The sequence below is a fragment of the Pipistrellus kuhlii genome, unplaced genomic scaffold (assembly GCF_014108245.1).
Source record: "Pipistrellus kuhlii isolate mPipKuh1 unplaced genomic scaffold, mPipKuh1.p scaffold_m20_p_2, whole genome shotgun sequence".
NCBI classification, from domain to species: Eukaryota; Metazoa; Chordata; class Mammalia; order Chiroptera; family Vespertilionidae; genus Pipistrellus; species Pipistrellus kuhlii.
This window is the reverse complement of record NW_023425515.1, coordinates 46,758,784-46,776,601: the sequence shown is the minus strand read 5'-3', so window position 1 is coordinate 46,776,601 and position 17,818 is coordinate 46,758,784. Positions and strand designations below refer to the sequence as shown.

At 52.7% G+C, this 17,818-nt stretch overlaps 1 protein-coding gene across 3 annotated transcripts; it reads right to left on the bottom strand.

Annotated features, from left to right (window-relative positions):
- Window positions 1–1,440: 1,440 nt before the first annotated feature.
- On the bottom strand, window positions 1,441–17,220 carry PIGZ (phosphatidylinositol glycan anchor biosynthesis class Z). Of its 3 annotated transcripts, none has more exons than XM_045583864.1 (3): window positions 16,310–17,220; window positions 5,499–5,712; window positions 1,441–3,030 (listed from the first exon to the last, which is right to left on the bottom strand). In XM_045583864.1, the coding sequence occupies exons 2-3, from the start codon at window positions 5,641–5,643 to the stop codon at window positions 1,502–1,504; spliced, it is 1,674 nt and encodes a 557-aa protein (XP_045439820.1). In that variant the 5' UTR covers window positions 5,644–5,712; window positions 16,310–17,220; the 3' UTR covers window positions 1,441–1,501. The 3 variants fall into 3 exon arrangements, with proteins under 3 accessions (XP_045439820.1, XP_036304456.1, XP_045439822.1); XM_036448563.2 differs by having other exon boundaries at window positions 5,499–5,709; XM_045583866.1 differs by having other exon boundaries at window positions 5,499–5,703.
- Window positions 17,221–17,818: the final 598 nt, after the last annotated feature.

Genomic DNA, 17,818 nt, shown 5'->3' with positions numbered 1-17,818 from the left:
GGTTGGAGACATGAGGAAGATGTGGCACTAAGATCCTAGTAGCAGTCAGAACAGTGTACATGTGGTGGTTGTAACTTTAAGATGCTCCAAAGCTTTCGCCAGCAGAAGGCAGAACTAGAAAAGGACTCAGGTTTGGTCTCCTCTGTGCTGACTGGTCTCTGTGGCGGTCAGAGGTGTGAGGAGGCAGATGAGGACAGGGGTAGAGCCACAGCGCCTCACGTTCCCAGTGGACTGGGTAGAGAATACCTGTGTTGGGAGCAACATGCTCAGGGGTGCGATGGCTTCCATCAAAGCAGCAGGTGTGGGTTTGGCATGGGGTGTGCTCTGCATGCTGTGACGAGGGCTTTGAGCAGAGGGACCAGGCCACATTTAAAAGAAAGGCATCTGCTTATCCTCAAGTGCTGCTAGATGCTGACCGAGCTTTGTGAATTCTCCACTCTCCCTGGGGCAGGCTGAGGAGGGGAAATGGTTCTTAAAGGGAGAGTGATCCTTAAAGGATGAGATGCTGAAATGTCCCACTACCGTTCAGGGACAGGAGTAGAAGGGAGTGAAGAGAAATATTCCAGAACTACTTTTTTAGTTGAAAACACAACAATAGCCCAGCTAGTGTTGCTCAGTGATTGGGTGTTGACCTATGAACCAGGAGGTCACGGTTCGATTCCCAGTCAGGGCCAAGCTGGGTTTGGGGCTCGATCCCCAGAATGGGGTATGCAGGAGGCATCCCATCAATAATTCTCTCTCATCATTGATGTTTCTATCTCTCCCTTCCTCTCTGAAATCAATAAAAATATTTTTTAATGTAAAAAACAACAAACATTAAGACAGCAGACACCAAAGTGCAATTAAATATACCACCTCACTCACTTCCATGCTTAAAGAGCTTTGGGGACGTGCTGCAGCCCCAGGAGGGACACAGTGTTAGCTGGCAGACACCTCCGAGAGGCTCTCACCCATTGTACAGGCCAGACACAGGCTGGGGGAGGGGAGGGAGCATTCTTAAGATCACACAGCGAACGACAGACCAAGGACTAGAACTCCGGTCCCCTGAGTCTGCACTCCCTACCCCCTCCTCATCCCACACTGCCTCCTTCCAGGTGTCTGGGAAGCCAACGGGTTGTCATGACAACAAGAGGCAAGGCATCCTGGGAGGTTTGGAGTTCAGTCAAGAATGTCATTAGCAGATCATTGTCTCTTCACAACCAGGTGCAGTGATATACTTAAAACATCACAGTTTCTGGAAGGAATAGGGCAGGGACCAACATTAGGGACCGGTTGGTTATACCAGATTCTTCGGGGCATCAGGACCTTGGCTTCGGGATTGTGACTGGACAGATCTTTGGTCTTTGAGGGAATAAGGGTGCCGGATTACCCAGAAGATGAAGCAAGGGCTGTGAGCGGGAGAGGCGGTGGTGGGAGTGCTGGGAGGGCAGGGGCCTCTGTCCCGGCCCAGCTTCCCGGAGAGGAGGTGGCGGGGCCTTCACCCACAGCCCCGGGTCCTCTGTCACGTCTGGGGCTTCTCCCCCAGCTCCAGGATGTGAAGGCTGAGATGGTCCCTCCAAGCCCCGCTCAGCAGGGAGGACATGGCCGGTGGGTCCTCCAGGGTCAAGTGGGGGAACACACGAGTCTCGCTCTTGAGGGGAAAGCTGCAGTTCTCCGTGGCGGGCCGGGTGGTGCCGGGGGTCACCACGAAAAGGCGGCAGAGCCGCGGCCCGCCGGCCGCCTGGCAGGCTGGTAGTCTGGTTAGGTTGCTCAGGGTCTGGCACAGGACCGGGTCCTCGGTCCCGCCCATTTCTATCAGCTCCACAAACGCCCCCGGGGCTGGGAGGTGCAGGAGGTGCTGCGGGGGCATGTAGGTGTGGGCGAAGAGGAGGGTGTAGTGGGTGGGCACGCCTGGGCGCACAGGTGCGTGCACCACCCGCTCCAGGTGCTCCAGGCTGGGCACCAGGCCGCCCTGGTGCAGGCAGCCGAAGAAGAGGGCGCCCAGGGCATTGAAGAGGACCAGGGCGCCCTTCCGGGGCACAGGCTGGGTCTGTGGGCTACAGAGAAGGACCAGGGGGACGATCAGGGGGATCAGGAACCGAGCCTCCTGGTGGCTGAAAGCAGACAGCAGGGCCAGGGGCGTGAAGTAGAGGAGCAGGAGGTGAGAGCTGCGGCTGGGCAGCAGGATCCGGGCATCCCACACCCTCGGGGAGTGCAATTGGCAAAAGACGCGCAGCTGCTGCCACCCAGCCCGCAGGGCCTGGCCATGCAGCACCCCGAAGAGCAGGAAGCCGTTGACCGCCAGGTGCGTGAGCCGCAGGTGCGTGCCGTGCCTCTCCAGGTTTCGGGGGTCCAGGTTGTACTGCAAGAAGTTGGCAGGTGTCAGGACGAGGGTGTTGGGTCTACCGGCAAACGGACGGGAGAAGTACCAGCTGTCCGCGGCCACAAACACCGCTGCCGTGAGGGTCGCTCCTGGCAGGAGCCCCAGGGCCGCCTTGGTCAGCGACTTGAAGGCGGAGTCTGTGGCTCCGCCGACGCCCCAGAGGAACACGGGGACCACAGCAAAGGCCGGGAAGGTGGGCCGGTTGAAGAAGCCAGCCGCCAGGATGCTCCCAAGAAGCCAGCTGTGCCACCACGAGCCCGGAGCAGGCTTCCTGGGTGCGGGGCCCCGAGCCACACGGGGCGACACCAGCACCAGCAGCCACGCGAAGAGCAGTCCCTCGATGGCATTGGAGAAGGTCCTGGTGTAGAAGACCAGGGTGACGTAGGAGCCGGACAGCAGGACCAGGGCGTTCCAGCGCTCCGCCTGCCACAGCGGCGCCAGGCGGTAGACGGCCACGTCCAGGGCGAAGGAGAGGGCCGTGAGGAGCAGCCGGGGCCCCACCAGCAGCACATAGCCGCTTACCAGGCCGGGCCCCGGGCACAGCTCTTTCCAGAGCTTGAGCAGCCAGAAGACAAAGCCAGAGGTCAGCAGCGGGAAGACCACCGTGCGGCAGGAGCTGCTGGGCTGGAACTCCCAGGGCCGGGCGCCCTCTATGCCCAGGATGTCCTCTGCAGAGGGACAGAGGGGTGTGTCAGTCCCAAGCTCAGAGACGAGGGTAGACAATGTTTCAGGATGGCCGCCTAATTTCCCATCCCCCTCGTGGACACTCCCCGAGTACACCCTGGGACGTGGAGATGATGGATTTCCTCTTTAAAAAAAAAAAAAAAAAAAAAAAATATATATATATATATATATATATATATATATATATATATATATATATATTATTGATTTTTGTACAGAGAGGAAGGGAGAGAGATAGAGAGCCAGAAACATCAATGAGAGAGAGTCATTGATCAGCTGCCTCTTGCACACCCCCTACTGGGGATATGCCCGCAACCAAGGTACATGCCCTTGACCGGAATCGAACCCAGGACCATTCAGTCCCCAAGCTGACGCTCTATCCATTGAGCCAAACCTGTCCCGGCGAATTTTCCTTTTGGGATTAGTTTATGTTGAACCAGCAGAACCTAAGACAGGGAGGTAATGCCGATGGGCCTGACATAATCACACGAGCCCTTTACAAGCAGAAAAGGACGTCAGAGATTCAAACCACTAGGACGATTGGATGATGCACCATTGCGGTCTCAGATGGAGGGGGCCGTTGGCAAGTACGATCTAGGAGCCGAGATCAGCCCCTGGCTGACTTTCAGCAAGGAAGTGGGAACTTTAGTTCCATAAACTGAAAAAGACATAAAGAATGAGCTTGGGAAGCTGATTTCCCCCCAGAGCTTCCAGACTAGAGCTCGGCGCGGCCATACTTCGATTTCAACCTTGTGATGCCCTGAGCGGAGAGTCCAGGCTGGACTCCCAATGTATAGAACAGTGACCTGACGGTTTTAAGCTCTGGGTTCGTGGTGATTTGTCATGCAGCACCAGAAATGGCGATAGGGAAGGCCAGCCCGTCGGAGGCCCCACCTGGGAAGGAACCATTCCTGGGGTGTGAGGGGACAATGTGCCCTGGACAGGGTGTATGGGGAGCATCAGGGGGAGGTCCATTCCTCTCCTCGGAGTTTAAAGTCTCCAACGTGAGGAAAAAAAAAAAAAGCATCTCTGTAATTATGGTTGTGTTCCAGGATAGGCAGTGTGAAGAAGGGAAAGGGAATGAGCAATTGTTAGACTTGTCTATGGTATTTTAATTTTTCATAAGAAGAACATATTCAAGCAGGACTTGTGTCATTCAAAGAATACTCGCTGCCTGAGTCTGGTCCATGATCCTGCACCCCGCGCCCCGGGGCTCTGAGGGGTGGGCTGAAGGAAACAAACTCTTGATTTCTGCTCCTCAACTCAAGCCCACACCTTCTCCTCCTGCTCGATAACGCTGCTGGTTTGTTCAGGGCTCTTTGTTTCTCCTACTTATTCCTCCAGCCTTTTAACCTTTCTCTCTCTATGTCAAAAGGTGAACGGGAAACAGAAAAGCTAGGATCAGATCAATATGGCTGCTTCTCATCGGCTCCGGTTTTTAAAAAAAAAAAAAGCGTGGAAAGGAAGACTAGACCTTTCAAGTTGGAATCCAGTGTTGAGCCGTGTGGCAGAAATAGCTAAATAGTCTTCCCAGTATCCATTCCCTCCTTCTTCCTTAGTCTCCTAAGTGGGGCATTTGGTCAGGTTTGAAGGCGGTATGTTTCAGCTTCTTTGCAGGCTAGCTGTTGCTATGTGATATATTCTCACTGATGAGATGGAAATGGTCTGAGACTTTCAAAAATGCCCTTGAAGAGAGAAGGCATGCCCATCTCTTCTGCAATGGCAGGAAAGACTTGGTTTTAGACTTGAGGGCGGGAGCTCCAGAGGCCATATTGCACTGAGGAGGAAGCCATGTGCCCACAGCACCTGAGAACCTTGTGGTCCCTGACAACCATCCCCATGCTGTGCTCCACACCACCAGGCAGGTAAGTTCTAACAATGGAGCATCCAGGCCTGGGTCCCCTCGGCCTCATATAAAACCACAGGAAGCTTTCATTGGCTCAGGTTATAACCCCGTGTACGTTTTCCCAAGCCCTGAGGAAGCCCAACTCAAATCCTTCGCTGAGAAATACAAAACAGCTTTTCTTCTCAGTAACTTCTTCTGTTGGTCCAAACAGGAAAACACCAAAGAGGCTGGCATTTCATGACTATCATCCAGAAGATCAGTGTTATCACTCAGGAAGGAGATGTGAGGTCCCCCCTCGCAAGTTCTTCCTCCAACTCTCTCTGGAGTAAGAACTTGTAACTTAATTTTTACAAAATCCTATTACACATAATCTTACCTAATAATAGACAAACATGCAAATTGACTATACCTCTGCTACACCCAGCAGCCAATCAGGAGTGATATGCAAATTAGCCAATAAAGATGGTGGTCAATTTGCATACCAGAGAGGCTCACTGGTTTTCTGCTCATCTGCACAGCCATGTGTCTCCCTCCCCACGGGACATCCAACCGGCTCCAATCTGGACTGTGCTGTGACTTATCATAGCCACACCCGGGGGGCTTTACCTGCCATGACCTCAGGCGACTGGAAGAACTCATCTGGGTGCACATAGCCTGTCTGCGGAAGGAGACACCACAGCAGGCGGAGCAGGCTGAGGCTGCCCCACAGCACCCTGGGTGCCATCTTCAGGTCAAGGTGCTGCCAAGACATCGGGCCAAGAACCTAGAAATACTTCTCCGCTGCTACAGACATCACTCTGGACCCACAGAGCTGCATCTGCTGAGGGTAACATTTGTTCGTTATTATCCTGTAAGTTATAATACGTTCAATCATCCGAACAAGCTCTAAAGCACATGTGTCAAACACAAGGCCCGCGGGCCAAATCCGTCCCACCAGGCCTTGCAATGTGGCCCGCACCGCGCTGTCATCACTGCACTCCGCTGTGTTTCCATCACAATGACAGTTTATGACTGTTCAGTAAACCATTCGGCCTGCGATTTAGGCTGGATTTTAGATTTTGGCCCCTTCTCTGATTGAGTTCGACACCCCTACTCTAAAGGGATCCTTGTAAAATTAAAAGGATAAGACTAACAGCTGCTATCTACTAAGTGCCTGTTAAGTGCCAGAAAGGTTACACTCATATCTCACTGAATCTTTTCCACAGTTTGGAACAGGGGGTCTCGGTATCTCATTTTACAGGTAGGGGAACCGAGACTTCTGTTGAGTAACCTGTTACTTGCTCATCATACTTTCTAAGCGTCTAAATATAACATTTTCGAGTGGAATTAGGGTGCCCTCCAAATCTGGGTCTCACAGCCCCAATCCTGTTCACAGCTCCCACCCGTAGGCAAGTATGGCAGTCTGTCTCTTGCAATTTTATAAACTTGGGAATTCTCCATGGATCCTGCCAAAAAATGCACCACATTCCACTCCATTGTCTTCAGTCACTCTCTCCACCTTTCACACACCCTGGAACCTTTAGAACATGCATGTCAAACTCGTGGCCCACAGGCCACACGCAGTGCACAACGATTATTTTTGCAGCCCAGCCAATATAACAGTATGTAAGAAACATTTTAATAAAAATTTTGTAACTTAATTTTTTACAAAATCCTATCATACACAATCTTACATAATAATAGACAAAAAGGTAAATTGACCGTACCTCCGCTACACACACCAGCCAATCAGGAGTGATATGCAAATTAACCTGACAAAGATGGTGATTAATTTGCATACACAGGGGCTGAGCGACAGGGGAGGGGGCAGGACGCTTGAGTTCTTGCATGATGACAACACAGGTGTTCCCCCCCAACCCCTGGTCTCTCAGACCTCTGGGAAGACGGGGCTGGGCAGAAGTGAAAAGGTGGTGCCAGCAGCAAGGGAAAGGAAGGCCCATTCTAGCATGAATCTTCGTGCATCAGGCTTCTAGTTATTACTAACGAGCTACAGTGTTCACTAAGGACTGATCACTATAATCATGTTGCATTCATTTCCCTTATGGGCCTTATGCACGGGCACACCATTTCTCCCCACTAATATGAGTAGGGAATTTTTTTAGCAGCTGATTGCCACGTCATTAGTCTTAGACTGACTTGTTTGGTGTGCGCAACAGAAATATTTCACTTCTGGAGAACAACAACAACAAAAAATAGATTTATATGTGTTACACTTATTAATTTGTGTAGTTATTCAGTGTTTGGTAAGTTAATGTGCAAGAAAAAATATTAATTTTTATTAAAATGTCCTATTATTTTATGTTAACAATTACTCATTTATTTCAGCATGTCTTATCAAAATAAACCTACGTTTCTATGAAAATTGAAGCTTTTGTTTTCTTGCAGCCCACATAAACTTAAACCTTGTTTATTTGGCCCGTGTTAGCCTTTGAATTTGACATGCTTGGTCTAGAAAGTGATGAGAACTCACTGCTAGGGTCTAACTGTCGCTGTCTCTCCCTCCCATTCCTATGTTGAAATCCTAAAGCCTGATGTAATGGCATCAGGAAGTGGGGCCCTAGAGGGGAGGTGACTAGGTCATGAGGGTGGAGCCATCATGAATGGGATAGTGTTTTACTAAATGAGCCTCCCCAGAGCTCCCTCACGCAGTCTACCACGTGAGGGCACAGCCAGAAGCCACAGCTGTGAACCAGGACGAGGTCCTTCACCACGCTGCTGCTTGGATCTTCCCCCCACCAGAACAGTGAGAAGTAAATGTCCCTTGTGTATAAGCCACCCAGCCCAAACAGACCAAGAACTTCCTTAGGTAACACCTCTCGCTAGGGATGCTCACTTCCTAGGTTCAAAGAGTAAGGGGAATCGGAGCCTGTTGCTTAGTGGACCTATCCATCAGCACCATAGGCCATCTCTGGTGAACAGAGAAACAAGTTTGACAAGTGTGTCACTTCTTCAAAAATACATATGGTGACCATTTCCTGACTTCTTGGCTTTGACCTTAAACAACGATTGTTCTCAGGTGTGACACATCCTAATGAACAAGGTAAAGCAACAGAACAGGAATCTGGCAGATGTCAACAGGACATCTAGATACCATGGATGAAAAAGGGGTGCGTTAATAAGTTACAACACACTTTGTAACTTACTAATTGCTCCTGTCCATTGCTCTTGTTTATCCAGTTTAAAGCCTTTGACATGTCAGAAGCAGTACCCCTCCAAGGTGTAACCACCCTCAAGAGAGCCTCATCTGTTAACTGTCCTGTGATCTGATCCCCACTTTGCTTTCTCCCACCTTCACTTAATCTTCCTTTAATTCCCTCCTTAATTCCAAATGCATAGAAGAAACTGCAAGCTGCCATTTAACTTGAGCATCTTACTTTCTGCCCATTGTCAGTTTGGCTCAAATAAAATATAAAAATTATTTATAGGTTTAGCCCTGGCCGGCGTGGCTCAGTTGGTTGGGCGTCATCCTGTGCTCCAAGAGGTTGCTGGTTCTAATCCTGGTCCCCAGCAGAGGGCATGCAGGAGGCAGCTAATCCATGTTTACTAAACCTCAAGTTCCTCATCAGGAAAGTCAGATAACAATAAAAACCTCATGGGATTGAGGGAGAATTAAAGAGCTGACTCGTGGATGGCACTTAGTGCACGGAGCTTGCATGTATAAGTGATCAGTCTGAGGTTGCCATTACTGCTGTTAATAGAGGCACAGATAATAAAATCCTGGCTGCTTCAGACACTTTAGGAGAGCTTCAAAATAGCACTTCGGCCGAAACCTGTTTGGCTCAGTGGATGGATGGTCGGCCTGCGCACTGAGGGGTCCCAGGTTCGATTCCGGTCAAGGGCATGTACCTTGGTTCTGGGAACATCCCAGTGGGGGGTGTGCAGGAGGCAGCTGATCTAACTCTCTATTCCTCTCCCTTCCTCTCTGTAAAAAATCAATAAAATTTGTTTTAAAAAATGGCACTTCCACTGGTGATGAAGATAAACAGGATTTGGTTAGTATAACTACTCGTTAGCATGGGTAGCTAGTTAGGAAGAGAGCAAATGGAATGGACCATTAAGCTTGATGCATTAGGGAGCTGAGTTAGACATTGGGCCTGATTCACTAGGAAGCCACAGCATTCACAGGGTCCCCAGGTGACAGCCTCATTCTCCACTGAGGGAACTTAATCCCCTGAATGGGCAGGAAGACTCTGCTACTGGTCATTAGCCAGGATAACCTGTTAACCGAAGGAGGAATAAAAACAACAGGGGAGCCTGGCAGCGTGGCTCCGTTGACTGAGCATCCTCCCATGTCACCAGTTCAATTCCTAGTCAGGGCACATGCCCAGGTTGCAGGCTCGATCCTGGTGTGGGGCACGCATGGAGAAAGCCGGTCAATGATTCTCTCTCATCATTGACGTTTCTATTTCTCTCTCTGCCTCTCTGTCCTCTCTGAAATAAATAAAAATATTTTAATAAATAAATGAATAAAAACATATTTAAACACAAAAATAAAACAAAACAAAAAAACAGCAGGGGAAATGACTTTGCTAGCCATATGACCAGCAGAAACCAAGATGGTGAAGAAAAAAAAAAAAAAAAAAGGCCCTAGCCTAGCTCAGTGAATAGAGCGTTGGCCTTCGGACTGAAAGGTCCTGGGTTTGATTCTGGTCAAGGGCATGTACTTCGGTTGCAGGCTCCTCCCCAGCCTGGGACCTGGTCTGGGCACATGCAGGAGGCAGCCAATAGATGTGTTTCTCTCACATCAATATTTCTCTCAGTCTTTCCTTCTCTCTTCCATACTCTGTAAAAATCAATGGAAAAATATCCTTGGGTGAGGATTAAAGAAAAAAGAAACCAAGATGGTGCAGGTGGAGGTAAGCCCGTGTGCAGCACAAACTAGACGACGCAGCAGATCTTTGGGGCATGCACAGTAGGAGCATGCGGGCAGAGTCTAGCCTGGGAAAATTGAGAAAAGAATCAGCTTGGCCCAAGCCAGCGTGGCTAAGTGGTTGAGCGTTGACCTACTTGTATGAACCAGGAGGTCATGGTTCGATTCCCGGTTAGGGAATAAGCCTGGATTGTGAGTTTCATCCCCAGTTTGGAGCATGCAGGAGGCAGCTGATAAATGATTCTCTCATCATTGATGTTTTTCTCTCTCTCTCCCTCTTCCTTCTTCTCTGAAATCAATAAAAAATATATATATTTTTAAAAAGAATCAGGTTCAATAGGGCTTGGAACCCTAGAAGGTTCAGGAAAGGGATCGGTAATATAGTTCCTCATGTTGTGGTGACCCCCAACCATAAAATTATTTTCATTGCTACTTCATAACTGTAATTTTGCTCCTGTTAATGAATCATAATGTAAACATCTGTGTTTACATTATGATAGGTGACTCTGCTAGCGACTCTCAGGTTGAGAGCCCCTGCTGTAGAGCCTAAGACCATCGGAAGACACAGATATTTACATTACGATTCATTAACAGAAGCAAAATTACAGTTATGAAGTAGCAAAGAAAATAATTTTATGGTTGGGAGTCACCACAACATGAGGAACTGTATTAAAGGGCCATGGCATTAGAAAGGTTGAGAACCACTGGATTAGGAGGAGGATCAGAGAAATCTTTTTCAGAAGTCCTTCAGCAGGCTTTCCACCAAGTCCCGCTGGTGAGAATAGTATTAAATACACCTTCCTACGCCGATCAATAACAAAGGCTATGGATGACCAGTGAGGACTCGCTGTTGTTCGGGTTAGCACGCCCTCTGGAGGCCTGTGTGCTTCAGGGGAGGCAGTTCAGAGCCTCAGCTCCAAACCGGAAGGCGAGTCCCCAGTCAGTTCGGTATGTTATTCTAATCAGAGTAAATGTTCTATTCCTAGAGAAAAGCTTGAGCTGCATGCATAAATGTATCTAGGCAATGGTGTTGCCAGTGAAAATGTTTGTGTGTTTTTTTCGGTGACACAAGATAGGAATTTCAACCGAAACCGGTTTGGCTCAGTGGTAGTCTGCGGACTGAAAGGTCCTGGGTTCGATTCTGGTCAAGGGCATGTACGTTGGTTGCGGGCACATCCCCGGTGAGGGGTGTGCAGGAGGCAGCTGGTAGATGTTTCTCTCTCATCGACGTTTCTGGCTTTCTATCTCTCTCCCTCTCTGTAAAAAATCAATAAAATATATTAACAAAAAAAAAGGAATTTCAAAGGGTACATGATTGGGAGAAGTTTAAGTGTAATGACAAGATTTATTGGGGTGAAGGGAAATAATACACCCCCGGATGTAGAGGGCAGGCACTCTCCGGGTGCAATTGCCCTGCGATCCCTGATAATCCTCTATTACAATTTCTTGATTTTGGGCAACAAGGAGGTTCGGGTAAGCACGCCCTCTGGAGGCCTGTGTGCTTCAGGGGAGGCAGTTCAGAGCCTCAGCTCCAATCCGGGAGGCGAGTCCTCACTGGTCATCCACAGCCTTTGTTACTGATCGGTGCAGGAAGGTGTATTTAATACTGTTCTCACCAGCGGGACTTGGTGGAAAGCCTGCTGAAGGACTTCTGGAAAAGATTTCTCTGATCTTAAAAAAACATGCGCATGCAAATCAAAACAACTGCACATCCAGGAGGATGGCTAGAATAAAAAAGCAGATCACAACAGACGTCGGTCAAGATTTGGAGAATTCAGAGCCCTCTGACATTACTGGGGGGATGTGAAAAACGTACAGCCGCTTGCCCCACAGTCTGGGAGCTCCGCTAATCGTTAAATACAGCCACCGTGTGACCAGCAATGCCATTCCTAGCTGTGTACCAAGGGAAATGAAAACATTGTGCCCACACTAAGCTTATACACAGTGCTTATAGTAGCATCTATAATAATAAAAGAATAATATGCTAAATAGACCGGATGTCTTCTGAACATCATTCTGGATGTCCTTCCCGATGAAGCCGGAGGGAAGCCAGCCCGGGTCAGGTGCAGGAGGGAAGCCGGTGCCAGCAGCCGGGGGAAGGAAGGCCTACTCTTGAGCGAATTTTCGTGCATCAGGTCTCTAGTTATTCAAAAAGGCCAAAATGTGCAAACAACTCGAATGTTCAACAAAGGCACGGACGCTAAAACACCATCCCTCCATACAATGCAGCAGCATCGGCCCCTCCTCTATTCTGCATTGTTTCTCACTTCAGAGTCTTTGCTCACATCGCTCGCTTTGCTGGCTGTGCTTATAACGTGGAGCTAAAACCAGCTTTGGCATCGCCTAGACCCGGCTTCAAATCCTTGCTGTCACTTGCTCATGGCAGAAGAGCATTTAATCTCTTTTGAACCCCATTTTCCCCCTGCTATACAATGAGGGTAACAACAGCACCGGCTTCAGGGCTGTTGTGAAGATGAAATGGCTGTAAAAAGCAAACACAAGTGGTTTCTTTGATTATCTATTTTGCTTCCACTGCCGGGACCCAGAGAAGCCCTCCCTTAACTCCCTTTCCGCAGGACCCTGTGCCAGGCTTTGCCCTGGGCGGTGCAGGGACCGGACTGCTGGGGCCTTCAGACAAGTTTCAGTGACTGACATCCCCCAGGTCTGGGATCCGTCCGGATTCGGCTGAGTCCTCCTGGATAGGCCCTCTGCGGGGCCAGGGTCAAGGACAGAGTAGAGGAGGTGGCAGCATAGCGGGCTTGGATTGAACAAGTGCGGGTGCTCTGCAGAACGAGCCCAGCCCGCTGCTCCCGGGCTGCCCGGCCCGGGCCTGGCTGCAGAGGTGGTCCTGGTGGCTGCTTCCCGCAGGGCGCCCCGGGGCGGGGCCACCCCGGAGGCGTGGCAACTACTCACCGGCACCGGGTCCGAGTCCTGCTCCTGCGGGGGAGGGGAGGAGGCGCGGGCCGGCCTCCGAGGCTGTGGAGCTGGAGCCTGAGAATGAATGGATGGCGCCGGGCCGCGCAGGCTCGGCGGGGAGGGACCGTGCGGTCCGGGGAGGAGGAAACCGCTGCGGCGGGCCGGGGAGCGGGGAGCTGGGGGAGAGATGGCATCAGAGCGGCGGGAGGCCGGGGGGCCGCCGGGGGGCCTCCGGGGGCCCGGACGCGGGTCTCTGGGCCGGATCAGAGCCCCCGCTCCCGGCGCCCCACCTCCCCCCGCCCCACCGAGCGCAGCGCCGTGGCTCCGGGGACGCAGCTGGGATGAGGAGGGTCCAGAACGGTACCCATCGCGCGGTTAGTCACAAAGATGCTGGGTCCTTGCTCCCTGGGGAGGGCGGCAGGTCCAAGGCTCCACCCTTTCTCCGGACCCCGCATTTGGAGCAGGGTTTTATTTACTTTTATTTTTGTTTATTCTCACCGGAGGATATCTTTCAATTGATCTTTTAGAAAGAGTGGAAAAGAGAAGGGAAGACAGAGAGAAACACATCGACTGGTTGCCTCCTGCGGGAGCCCCAACCAGGGCCCTGCAATCAAACCCGGGACCCTTTGGACTGAGGCCGAGGCTCTATCCACTGAGCCACACCGGCTAAGGCAGAGCAGGTTTTTAAAAAATATATTTTTAGCCGAAACCGGTTTGGCTCAGTGGATAGAGCGTCAGCCTGCGGACTGAAGGGTCCCAGGTTCGATTCCTTCAAGGGCATGTACCTTGGTTGCGGGCACATCCCCAGAGAGGGTGTGCAAGAGGAAGCTGATCCATGTTTCTCTCTCATCGATGTTTCTAACTCTCTATCCCTCTCTTCCTCTCTGTAAAAAATCAATAAATTATATTTTAAAATATATATTTTTTAAAATTTTATTTTTATTTATTTTTATTGATTTCAAAGAGTAAGGGAGAGGGAGAGAGAGAGAAACATCAATGCTGAGAGCGAATCATTGATCGGATGCCTCCTGCTCGCTCCTCCTGGGGATGGAGCCTGAGACCCCGCATGTGCCCTTGATCAGAATCAAACCTAGGACCCGCAGACAGACACTCTATCCACTGAGCCAAACTAGCTATAGCTAAAAAGTATTTTTATTAATTCCAGAGAGCAGGGAAGGAGAGAGAGAAACATCAATGATGAAAATAATCAATAGACTGCCTCCTACACGCCCCCTACTGGAGATGAGTCTGCAATCTGAGAGTGTGCCCAGAGGGGATCAAAAGGTGACCTCCTGGTTCATAGGTCATTGCTCAACCACTGAGCCGCAACAGCCGGTGGGACTGGAGCAGGTTTTAAAGACTGCAGGGGGCGGGAATATTGGAGAAGGGGGGAGGGTGGTCCTTACGCAACAGCCAAAGGGCTCTTCTCCCACTGGAAACGTGCAAGGACTGTCCCTCAAGACCAAGATCTCCTTCCAGACCCTGGGGTCCACCCAGGGGCAGAGGGTGGCTCTGAGCCCGTGTTCCTAATTGGTGTTGCATTTCATTCTAACCTGGACTCTGGGCCGAAAAATACCCTGGGGAGCCCCACCCTGGCAGCATTGGATGGTCTGACCGTGGCTGCCTCCTTTTTCTGGCAGTCCCCGGACCATGCTTACCCTTTGATTAACAGAGAATGCAACAGAGCGTTAGCACACAGGGGAGAGGGGAAGAGAGTAAGTTTTCTCGATGAACTGGCCTACATCACTTAACCGTCTGTGACCTCAGTTCCCATCTGCAAAATGGGAACTCTGCTCTGTAGGGGGAGTTTTGCAGTGTCAATAGTTTTTTTTTAAAGTATGTTTTTATTGATTTGAGAGAGAGAGAGAGAGACAGGCGGGGGGGGGGGGAAGAAAGAGAGAGAAATATCTATTGGTGACCTCCTGGGTGGCCCCCCGCACCGATATCGGGGATGCAGCCCGAATCCAGGCATGCGCCCTGACCAAACTGGCCACCTCTGTGTGCATGGGATGTCATTCAACCACCTGAGCCACGGGGCCAGGGCTTTGTGAATAGTTTTGGCAGTGGTTCCCTGAGGCAGAGGTGTCTGTGGTGAAGGATGACAGTGAAAGATCCCCTCCTTAAGGACAGCTGCCATCGTCCTTGCCAGAGTGTGCATCCCATGCAAAGGCCCAGACAGCCACCCACCAAAGCGCGGTTGGCGCTGGCCTGCATGTTTGCCTGGAACATCCCTGATGTCAGAGCTTTTGCTCTTGTCGGTGCCCCGGTGAGACTCCTGGGCAAGGAGGCCATTCTCTCCTCCTGTAGGAGTGTGGTAGGCAGTTACACAGACGTGAGCAGAGCGAGGACCGTGGGCTACGTACAGAAGGTCCCCAGGACCCTGGGTGCCTAGCAATGGGCAAAACTGGAAAAATAAGGACCTCCCCAGGGTAACCTTTCCTGGCATGTCGCTAATATGGTCTAGACCCCCTGGGAGGAGGAACATGGGGTGGGAGAGTGACTTCATGGGACGCCCAGGGAGGCCCTTGCATGGCCACTCCCTAAAGCATTAACCCCAAGGATAACATCTAGGCCTCAGTGGGGTTTCAGTTCCAGGTCCAGAAAGGCAGCAAAACCAGACCAGCAAGGCCAGGGCTGACAGCAGGACCAGCTGCACTGACTAAGGAACCCCTGCCAATCAGTAGAGACCATGACCCTGAAAGGACACACTCGGAAAGCTGGTGAATATTCTATTGGGATCCACCTGAGATCTCTGGATAAGTGCCCTCACGCCAGAGGACCCGGCACGGCTCTCTCCAGGCATCCTTCCCCAGGCGCCTTTTCCGCACTCTCTGTCTCCTAAGCTCCAAGGCCCCTCTTTCACCTCTACAACTTGTTGCTCGGGCCCATGTCTTCTGCAGCTCCCTTCTCCTACCTCCCTGACTTTCCAGAGAAACGTTCTTTTCTAGTTTGAGCCTTGGCTCTGAATCCTCTTAGCCAGAACTCAAACACCAAGGTTGCTGAACCCAGGCCCAATGGCCAGTAATATATGGGTGCCCCTTTCGCTGACAGCAGGAGGGCAGCCTGGCCTAAGTGTATCCCGCGGGGCCCTAATGGAGATTCTTCTCTGCAAAAACAACGTGAACCCAGCTGCTCTCACAGGCTTCCTGCTCGGCACTTTGCAGCGGCTTTTGGATTCATCCTAACAGGGACCCTGGAGGTAGCATTACACTCCCATTTTACAGATGGGGAAGTGCTAGTCAAGTTCCAAAACCGACCACGAAGGCCTGCCCATAGCTGGAGAGGAGTCAAGGCCTGCCCATAACTGGAGAGGGTCCCTGAAGTGGAGTTTACCTACAGCCTCCCTTCCTCCCTTCCCCAGGAAAGTCGCCGCAGGTCCCTGTCTCCTTTAGCCTGGGCCAGTCCGTGCTGCGGCCCGCGGCGCGGTTTGGGGCAAGCTGCCTGCGAGAACCTGGGCGTCCATAGCTCCCCTGCCTATCTCCCTGGCTCTAGCATCTGCCTGTCTCTTGGCAGCTAGAGAAGGCAGTAGCGGTAACAATTAGATACCTACCCCCCGCTTGACCCCACCCCCTCCCCCCGGCCTGGTTCCACCCCTTCCACCTCCTTTAACTCCTCCAGAGCTGAGACTCACCCTCGGGCTGCCTCGGGGCTGCACCTGCGGGGCTGACGGCGTCTGCTCGGGGGCGGGAGCCCGCCCTGGGGTGGGGCCGGGAGCCGCCGGGACCGGAGGGCCGGAGTCCGGAGGCCTCCTGGCTGCAGGGCCCGGGGATTCCGCTGGCTCCGCAGTGCCTGGCGCAGAGGGAGGAGGAGCGGGCCGGGGACCAGGAGCCTGCGGGCGGGGCTGCCCCAGCGCGCCGCCCGGGTCGGCTTCGGGCTGCGGCCCGGGGGAGGGAGCTGTGGCCGTGTCCCCGGGGTTTCGGGCTGCGGCCCGGGGGAGGGAGCTGTGGCCGTGTCCCCGGGGTTTCGGGCTGCGGCCCGGGGGAGAAAGCTGGTGGAGGGTCCGGTCCGCGGGGCCGGGTCCCGGGGCAGTGCCGCTCCGTCCCCTCTCCCATCCCAGCTCATCCCCCAGCGGCCCCTCCCCGGAGCACCGGGGACAGTCAAACCATGTTAGTCTGGGCCACCCTTGTTTGGTCACTCAAAATGGAAACATCAGTTCTGTGGGGGCGGGGAGGTGCGGCTCCGATGACCGGCTGCTTTGGTGGAAGGAGGTCGTGGGGGCGGAGGCGCCGGCCTGGTTCGGGGCGCGGAGCCAGCGCGCGGGTCCCGTTACCGCGGCCGCTGCCGCCCGGCGCCCGCGCCCGAAGGTCCTGCGGGCCCGGCTCCCCCTGCCCCCGGCGGCCCGGGGCTGAGTGCCGCCCGGGAGCCGGGCTGAGAGCCGGGAGCCAGGCGCCTTCTCCGATGCGGACCCGGGGGCTGCCGGGCGATGCCTGCAGGAGGGATGCGCCAGGGGCACAGGACGCGGCGCTGCAACACCCCCTCCTGGTCCTGGTCCTGGTCCCTCTGCCGCGAGAGAACTCCCCACATACACCCAACCCACACCCTCCACACCCCCCACCCTCACCCCCCACCCTCACCCCCCACACCACACACCACACCCCACCCCGCGGCTGGCGGCGGCCCCGGTGGGCTCGTGGCCTCCGGGGTCTATGTGGGTCACTCCCCCCGCCCGCCGCTGAGGGACAGAACGGAGAGGTCGGGGGACTACGACACCGCCCCCTGGCGGGGGAATATGTCACCAAGCCTCCTGGTGAGGCTGACTTGGCTGAGGAGATCCCTCCTTCCAAAATCAATGTGTGTGTTTTTTTGTTGTTCTTCTTTTGAAGGATCTGGAGCAGAACCCCTTCACCTATGTTCTCCTTTATGCTCCCCAGCAGCCCTCACATTAAAACAAAACAAACAGACACTGCTTTAGCCCGACCTGTGTGGCTCAGTGGTTGAGCATGGAACCAGGAGGTCACAGTTAGATTCTGGTCAGGGCACATGCCTGCCTGGGTGGGGGCTAGGTTCCCAGCAGGGAGCGTGCAGGAGGCAGCCCGTCAATAATTCCCTCTCATCATTAGTGTTTCTAGCTCTCTTGCCGAAGCCGGTTTGGCTCAGTGGATAGTGTCGGCCTGAGGACTGAAGGGTCCCAGGTTTGATT